We start from the raw sequence: 9,330 nt of genomic DNA on the forward strand, positions 1-9,330 counted from the left end.
TCTAAGCTATTTTAGAAATGGAGACAGACGACAGGGAACACGTGCCGGGAGATGGAAGTCGTCACCTTATTGAACTTGCTGCACTGTCTATGATTATCAATCATCTTAAATTAATATAGCTCTACTTTTAAAATCGATACAGTGACTGCAGCCCTCATGTGTTTGTAGACACCAGACTCAGGGCGCGAACAGAGGACAACTTCCACCCTTCTGCGAATTGCAGAGAAACTGTATCCTTTCGTGTCCAAATGTATTGTCAGAAGCCACTCACTACTACTTATACATCAGATTCGTGGGCAGATACAGATTTTGAGGAGAGCTGACGCTTTCCTTTGCAGAGCTGCTGAAAACCTCCCATCTGTAGGCTGAGCAAATCCTGCCTCACGCCATCGACGCGGTTTATAATTTATCAGGCCTGTATCGGTATTCTCATCTTGAGGGCTGAGATCTATAGCTCTGTCCTCCTGAGAGCTCGGATTATTATTTATACGAGGTTTGCTCGGGAAATGGACACTTTTTACTGTGCTCCAGTGCAGGAGAGCTGGGGTTTCCTCTGCACTCAACTCTCCACAGGACACAAAAGTGCTCGGATCTCCTCTGTGTTGCTCACCGTACTGCCATATTTTTTTAATGTTTTGGTGCTAAAAAACATCTTCTACACAGGTACATCAAAATAGCAGTTGAAAAAGATCTAGTATTGTGTGCCATCAAATCGACACAACAGAGCCGACACAAGCGATCAGTGGCATGAAATAACCTCTCCACACGCATGATGTTTTTATCGTTTTGTGGTTTGCGTACGTCTCGTCCAGTGTCAGACTGAAATGCTACAGGAAGCCCTGGAAGCAAGACTGGAGAGAAGACAAAAAAAGATTGCAGGGAGAACAAAGCTTGTCAGGACGGAACGGACAGACAGGGATGTTGTGACCTTGCACGGCTCATTGCAGGGAATGTGTGCAGCTGCAATTGCTAACAAGGTGCATGGGGGGGGTGCTGGGAGAGGCCTGCGCAGGGCATGCACAGCCGAACTCCTGAGCAGGGAGATCGTTGTGTATACTGACCCTATTGCTTGATTACAGTAATTCTGTCCAAGTCATATATAAGTCCAGATTTGTTTATTTTAAGAATGTGCATGATCTGTTGAGTTCAGAGACTCAAAAGTGAATACAAATGGCTGTATAGTATTGATATTGTGCACTGATATTCATCCTTTATATTAAAGGTATGCAGCTGCACTGTCACACCTGGAGTTTGCTTAATCATACTGGAGAAACGGAGCATGTTAGGGTTTGGTTTAAACATGACGTGCAATTCATTTGGTGCTGTAGGTGTGCCAGTGGACCAGTAGGTGGCAGTAATCTGTAAGTATTGGTTGTTACTCTGGCTTGATTAACGGGAAGTCGCATACTAAGACTGTTTCACATTCCAGTTACACTGCTGTTACTCAGGCACGGTGGGGGTCTATTACAAAACCAGACTGAGAGTAAACTGGGTTCTGGGACTATCCATAAAGAAGTAAATAAATATATATGAACTGGTCTGTGTCATTTCCTCTTTACCCTGTAGTTTATTCTGAAATATCTTTCAGTTTACTTGCGAACGCTTCTGATCTGAGTCGTTGCCCGAGTCCAAAAGGAGACTTTAGTTCAACAGATGATTGTTTTCATCTCAAGAATGCAATTGTGAAGGTATTGATACAGATTTTTCCCTACAATGTATCCTGAAAAGAGAAACATACTGTGCTGTGTGAGGATAACCTTTATCTCCGTCTTCTTTCAAAAAATATGGTATTGATCCCATGTGTGGTCTATGCTTCCCTAACAGGTAACTCAATACTTGTGAACGCCTGCCTCCCACACCTGCCACTCGAATTATTTCCTATATGTACTTGACAGGGAACATGATTAGGTGTCAGATTTACAAAGCTGAACTGCCCCTGGTTCAAGGTGATGTTAACTACCTTTGACATCCACTGACAAAACTGGATTCCAGTGCAGTGGAGAGAGAGACAGACAAAGAGAGAAAAAGAAAATAAGAAAATAAATGCATGCATCTCGATTAAACACTTGCCTATCCAGCACCTAGTTGGTCTGATTTGAAAGTATGTGAAGACCAAGGAGTGAGGAAAAGTGGAATAAAATAAAATAAGATAAAGTTATATCAAATAAATCTCGCAAACAGCAAATAAAACGTGGGGCACGTGTGAAGGATGTTGTTGTGGAGAATGGTTTCCTTGCCGTCATTTATCTTAAACCCCTTTCATCCACTAAGCTCCCAATGCAACGGAGGAGAAATTGAATGAAATACAGAGAAAGAAAACAAGACATAAATAAGGGAAGAGAATTACTGTCCGAAAACACAGCTGATCCCCGGCATTCCTCCACCTGATTACCGTCGTTCCCTCTCTCTACTAGAATAGACCTTGAATTATTGTGTGTGTGGTTGGCATTGAGTTGACAATAATAGGGGCATTTCATGGCAATTTATAATGCAGCCGTGTCATTCAGTCGGGTATTAGAGAATCTCACTGTCAAATTCCCCCTCGTTCTCCTATCAGACAAACCAGAGCATTTGCCGTGTTTTGTAACCAAGTAACGGAGAAAACCTCACTGTTGAGACTCTTAACTGCCGTGTGTATAAAAATAAATTGCCAATCAATTTCTCTTCCTTGATATACTCCAGAATTGCAATGTTATATTTCTAACAATGCGCAACGTGCATTTCTCAACACTGCACATTTTCTCAACTATATTATATATATTTCAATATTAACGTTATAAATCAATATATGTACGCATACACGCACAGTACCCAATTCTCTCCGATTACTGAATTGCAAATGGTACATTGAATTGCGTTGCGTTTGAGGTTTAATTTTAAAACACTGAAACAAAATCAATTACTGTGAGGTGACATTGGTTTCATGTTGGGAAATATTTGTAAGAATTTAAAAACAGAAATGAGCTCCTAGCATAAGCATTGAACTGCCACACTTTTTTTAATACAGCCACCTCGCTGCAATAAGAGCCTGAAGTCTGGTGGGGTAGGTATGTACCAGATTTGCACACTGATTTTAGCACCTTTTTCATGGCAGATTTGCTCCAGGTTGTTTGGATGATGCTTGTGGATTGCAATTTTCAAACAGTGCCACAGATTATCAATGGGACTGAGATCAGGACTTTGACTGGGCTGCTGTAGGACATTCACCTTGTTGTTCTTGAGCCAGTCCAGCGTTGCTCTGGCCTCGTGCTTGGGATCACTGTAGCTCCTTCACAGTGGCCATTGGCCTCTCTGTGGCTCTCCCACAAGTCTCCTTGTCTGAGCGCAGTTTTGAGTAACAACCTTTTCTTGGCAGTGGTGTGAGCCAGCTTCCACTTCCTGATTATTGACCCAGCTGTGCTCACTGGGATACCCAAACACATGGATATTATGTTGTACCCTTTTCCTAATCTATGCATTTGTATTACTGCTCTGTGGCCTTCATTTTCCTTCAGATTCACAGCCTGACCAACACTCCTTCAACAGTGCAGTTTTTAACAGCTATATTAATGGTTCACAGGTGGAGGCCATTGATGAGGCAACTGTGTCCTCGTTAGGGCAATGTCTTTCATCTGTGTAAACTGGGAGCTTCCACAGCACAGGGGTTGAATACTTAATGCAAGCAACATATTCCAGTTTTTTATTTTTCCTAAAGATATTTCCCAACATAAAAACAATGTCACCTTATTTGAGTTTGCGTTTCAGTGTTTTAAAATAAAATGGCAAACTGAACAAAATTTGAATGTACCAACTGTAATTCAGTTATATGAGAGAATTGGTCAGGGGTCTGAATTCTTTTGCAAGATTCACAGATGGGAATCAGACAGAAAATTAAGGAAACACATTACATTTCCCTGATTATGGGACGGATTCAATTAAAAAGCTGACCCACCCGCTAATAGAAAACTACAAAACTGTCCATCATAGCAGTTACATTCATGATTAGCAGAAAACAGCATCTTACTGGCAACGAAGCTGTGACTGAGTTCAGTTTGTATTAGCGCACGGGTCAACACTTTGATTTGATCCCAGCCTAAGAATGCGTTCCCCTCTGCAGCACCAGGGGTAGAGCACAATTAAATGCGACTGGCGGCCTGCTTACTTGGATGCTTTTCTTATCACATGCAGGAGATTGCCCTGATGCGTGCTTTATTTAGTTCGTGTTGCAGTGAGGCCAATGACAGCACTGCTGTACTGGTACTGCTGAGAGATAGTGGGACACAGAAGATGTGTTCTGGCCAAGGTCTGCTTGGACAGACACAGATCATTAACTCAACTATAATCCATATCTTCCCCTGCAAACACACTGATGTATCAAGTTGTCTTTATGAACTAAACAAACTTAAAAAAAAAATTAAATGTAATATAATAATGTGAAAAATATGCAATACTTCATCTATTTTAATGTCATACTAAATATATTTATTAGCATTTAAACATGCATTTATGTTGTTCTGTTTTTTTAATTACTTCAAAAGCTTTCAACTACATTATCTGAAACATGTAAATACTGGAAATCAGAGATTGCCCCACTTCTGCTGCATAATTCAAACTGTTTAGCATGTGTTGTACAGTACTTTATGCACAATTCATCTGTCCCCCTGTACAGAAAAGTATTGTCTTATATGGGCTAAAGCTCTCTTATTGGAAGCTTTTCACAGATACTTCGCAGGCCACCAGCTGCGATCTCCCAGCTGCACAACAGACAGGATGGACACTTAACCCACTGCACTGTGAATAAACATGACTCGGACCCTGGACTCGGGCGTTTGCTGCACAATCCACTATCGGCACACTCAGCCTCTTTTCAGATACTTAGAGAAACTAGTCTAACGTCTAACGTAATTCTGCACGTCACTGAATCTCATGATTTGTTATGCTGTTAAGGAATGTGAAAGTCACCCTCCTAGGAATCTGAAGTAAAAAGCAAACACAGCTTTCATAAATACATCTTATTGAAATAACATTTGAACTTTACTTCCCCTTTACTTACTTGTGGGATTAATTTAATACAAGACAGGCGTGTAGGAGGAAGACTAGAGGAAGACTGCCGTGCTTGTGTGAATGGGTATTTAGCCAAAGTTTCAAATTAGCACAACACAAATCTTCTTTTTTGTTTATAAGCCGGGGGACTGTGACAGGTTTCTGAACTCAGTTGTTGTGTGGTGCTGCTTCAAGGACATCCAGCCCCCGGAGACCAGCACTGCACAGACTGACTGCTTTAAACTGGGGAAGCAGCAAACTGTTTCAAAATACACTTAATGAGGAAAATGTCTCAATCATGGACTCCCGGGTCTGTGAGGATGAGACGGGTTTGAATTGGGTTTTTTAATAGTTTCACTGGTTCAGTCCCCTGCCACTCATGATCAACATTAGCAATAGTAAACATTGGTACTTCTGATCAATACCAAATGAAAATAAACTCATCTAGAGCCCTGCACTGTAGCAGCACTCGTCACACAAATGTATTTTATTTCTTGTACAATACAAGGCTCTGATGCATCAGCCCAAGCATAAGATACCACAAAGAAAACCAGCACATTTCACCCTCAAACACAACGACACACTTTACTGAGTCAATCCCATAATGACACCCTTCATCAGAGTCTGTACGAATGGCGGTTCTGTTGAGGTGAGGTGTCTTGGGTGGGAGATCCTGTGTGTTGATGCTGATGTCAGTGCGGGGGCGGGTCTGGGGGAGGGGGTGCTAATTGGGTGTCAAAGGCTGAGCCGGACAGGGGCGGCAGCGTCTGGGGGAGCACATCACACTGTGGACATCATCCAGAGAGGAGCACATCACACTGTGGACATCATCCAGAGAGGAGCACATCACACGGACTCCTGGACACAGACACACTGGACATCACCCGCACAGCGCGCACACGGACCTCCTGGAGAAACAGCCCCGGCTTGGAGCTCCGCTCTCCCGATGGCCGCCGCTCGCTGGCTCCGGTAAGGGGCTCTAGTCCGGCGGCAGTGAGACGCTGCTTTGTGTCGCTGCAGTGTCCGCAGGTGTCCAGTAACCCGTGTTAATGTCCTCTCTCACTCAGGCGCGTCCTGTCCGCGGCGGTGGCTCTCCAGGCGCTCCTGCTGGGCTCAGGTGGGTCTGCGCTGCTATTTCCACACCTCTTACCTGGGAAATGTGCGGCTTGTAGCGCCGGTATACTTGCTCTGTGTCGCGGCGCTGGGTGCTGAGAAACCCCTGTGTGCTTGATTGACAGGCTGCGCCGGACCGGGCCGTGACGAGAGGAACGAGTCCCAGGAGCCCGGGCCGCACCGGGACCGCTTCAACGCGCTGGCCGCCCGGGAGCAGAGCCGCAAGGACCGGGGCGCCGTGCTGCCCTTCACCGGCCTCACCGGGAGTAAGTGCCGCTGTGCGGGCGGGTCAGTGTCTCTCGGCTCCGGGGCTGCAGGAGCGGCTTCTGTCGCTTCATTGCACTGCGGTTTAGTCGGGTTTGAGTAGCGTCTGTGTGAACGCTGTGTAAGTTCATAGCCTTGACCTGGGCCGGTCAGCCTGTGTGTTCAGTGTTATTGCTGTCCTGACATTTAACCCCTAGACAAACACCAGGCTTAGTTTCACACCCAGTCAGGCAGTAAACTTCAGCAGCCCTTTGATTGAAGACTCAGCTGGGACAGAAAAGAGGGACAGGGACAGAAAAGAGAGAAAAGACCAGTACTGCAGATTGACCGTCTCAAGCTCCTCTCTTAATTCTAGCACCCTGTCCACAGTGCTATGACCTCATGCGTTGAAATGGTTTCATTGTGCAGTTCTGAAATCCAGATTAAACCTGTTTTTTCTCCTCTTCGAATGATGAAGGTGCCAAGCTGAACCGGGCCTGCTGTCAGAACGGGGGCACCTGTATCCTGGGCAGCTTCTGCACCTGTCCCAAGCACTTCACCGGCAGGAACTGCGAATACGATGAACGCAAGAGGTAAACGAGTTTCACCTTTCATATCCACACCCACACTTTTTCATGTAATGCTTCAGTTGTGCTTTGTATGAATTACATTCCTGCACTTTTGTGTCGTCCTGGATAAGGATGTCAGCCAAGAAATGAAAGTGTAAGCACGTGTAACTCCACAACCACTGCATATTGCATTAAATGTATATCTGATGAAATGTCGTTTATTAGCTTGCCAGACAGCACTGGCTCAAACGAAGGGTACCAATATTATTGTCTTGTATTTACGTCGGCTTCATTTGTATTTTAGCCAAAGTATTGGTCGCTCATTAGATTCTTCCAGATGTAAACGGTCCCGGCTGTGTGTCTGAATTAACCCTCTCTCTGTTGTGCTGCAGGGCATGCGGTCCTGTTCCCCACGGGGAGTGGGTCCAGCGCGGCTGCTCCTACTGCCGCTGTGGGTACGGCGTTCTCCACTGCTTCCCCAAGGTGTTTCACGAGGACTGTGGTAAGGACATCCCAGGGGTGGATTTGGTTTACCATCTTCAGTCACAAGTCCAATATATGGGCCGTGAAAAAGGTCCCGAGTGCAATCCGGGTTTAGGTCCAGACCTCTATATGTACTTTTAACTTGCTAGGTAGTTCCTCCAACGTCTGGTTCAGCTGAGTACTGTGTTTGGGTAGGAGGGGTGTGCTGTGTGCTTTAGTAAACCTCTCTGATCTGTTGGTTAACCAGAAGCTTTGGAACCACAAATCTTGACTGTTTAAACCTTTTGAAGCTGGAATGCACACAACACTGAGTGGCTTGACAGGGGAGGTTTCCCTTGGTTCTGTATGATGGACTTGCGCTGCTATAGGCTCAGATCATTGGACATGGTCTCAATGGAGTAGTAGGGTTGTTTTCAAGATTTCCTAGAGATCTTGACTCGTCTGCCCCTCCACCTCGCCCCGACCTCATTTACATTCACAACAAAGCCTGAATCGCAGGCCAGATGAGCGGAGATCAGCCCTGCAATGCCCCGGCTGGCTCTGAATGGGTTTGCAAAGCGGTCGTTCTCGCCTCCGTGGCCCAGAGGGTGGAGGGCAGTGATTGTCCCAGACTTCTGCTCAGCGATGAGGATTCGTTTCCCGAGTCTGAATGCCTGTGAACGAGCCGTTGTATTGTGGCACTTAGCCTCTGGGCGGCACCGACTGACACAATTTGTCTTCTCTTTCAGACGATTCCCAGGAGGTTCAGTGGTTCCCGTCCGGAGGTGTCGGGACGCAGGGTCCCGTGTGTTTGGTGTGTCTCGCCGTGCTTTGGCTCCTCTCTCTGTGACCTGCGAGGCCGTTCTCCGTTTCAGGGCTTTTCTAGGAACAAAACTTGAAACCGCGAGGAAGACGCAACATCTTTCCCAGAAAACAAAGCTGAGCTTTTTACACGTGTAGTGAAGAACTGAAATGCATCTTTCTTCCAGTGGAAGGTGGACTGTTTTATTTTCTAAAACTGTATGTATAATAACTGTAAATAAGAGGCTTTTTATCTCTTTTTTTTTTTTTTTTTTGTATTTGTATGCGCTCTATCGGGGCTTCAGCGCTACGTGCTGATCCCATGGTGTTGTTTTTTACTGTCCTTGATGGTGACACTGGTGTTTACCTGCACAAAAGGTTTGATTTGTCAGAAAATGTGCAAACACTTTAGAAAACACATCCTCATGGAGGCTCAGACCAGATGCAAAAATAATGGTCCCATTTGCCAAATAACTTATTAATGTGATACTAGATGACGGTTTTGTTTTTGGGACCCGCCTCCAAATGAAACCACCGACGTGCTGTGGAGTTCATTTGCAACAGGCAAGCGGGTCAAAGATCAGGTCTGAGTCTGTACTTTGGCCGATATTGTTACGGGCTTAAATTGATAATTGTATGCTTTAATATTGATGGTTTTGTGCTTCTGCACTGATCAGTCCATACCCTCCTCTTGGACTGCGTTTGCAGAAATCGTACAGCAGTGTTGTCTTTAATTGTGCCTCTGATGTATAAAGCAAGTGGGTATTTCATTACAACATCAATGCATTACTACTACTGCTGATCAATAAACACCTCTAAAACCTACACGACAGCTTGCTTTAAGCTCAAACTTCTTCTTATAGGTTAAAACATATTTAAATGCATAACTTTCCTTGTTGGAAGGGGAGAGAAATCCCTTGCCCACAGCTTCAATGAGCTGCTTTATTCAGAGCCGATGGGCAGAGTTCACCAGATTTGTTTTACTGTGCTGAATGGTCAGATTCAATAGTAAACCTAATGCTTTTGTTTTCAGAGGAGCAATGAGGAATGGAGCTCTGCTTAATGTTGCCTGGAGGTGCTTGTGTCTCGGGCAGTCTTCGGCCGCTGCTATCAATACAGC

General features: G+C 45.0%; 1 protein-coding gene across 1 annotated transcript; it reads left to right on the forward strand.

The window, feature by feature from the left end:
• Positions 1-5,793: 5,793 nt before the first annotated feature.
• On the forward strand, positions 5,794-9,035 carry tdgf1 (teratocarcinoma-derived growth factor 1). Its single transcript, XM_066711734.1, has 6 exons — positions 5,794-5,991; positions 6,090-6,139; positions 6,261-6,401; positions 6,857-6,971; positions 7,340-7,449; positions 8,159-9,035. Exons 1-6 carry the CDS (start codon positions 5,969-5,971, stop codon positions 8,257-8,259), a joined length of 540 nt encoding a protein of 179 aa, XP_066567831.1. The 5' UTR covers positions 5,794-5,968; the 3' UTR covers positions 8,260-9,035.
• The last annotated feature ends 295 nt before the right edge of the window (positions 9,036-9,330 follow it).

This window comes from Amia ocellicauda, chromosome 8 (assembly GCF_036373705.1).
Source record: "Amia ocellicauda isolate fAmiCal2 chromosome 8, fAmiCal2.hap1, whole genome shotgun sequence".
Classification (NCBI taxonomy): Eukaryota; Metazoa; Chordata; class Actinopteri; order Amiiformes; family Amiidae; genus Amia; species Amia ocellicauda.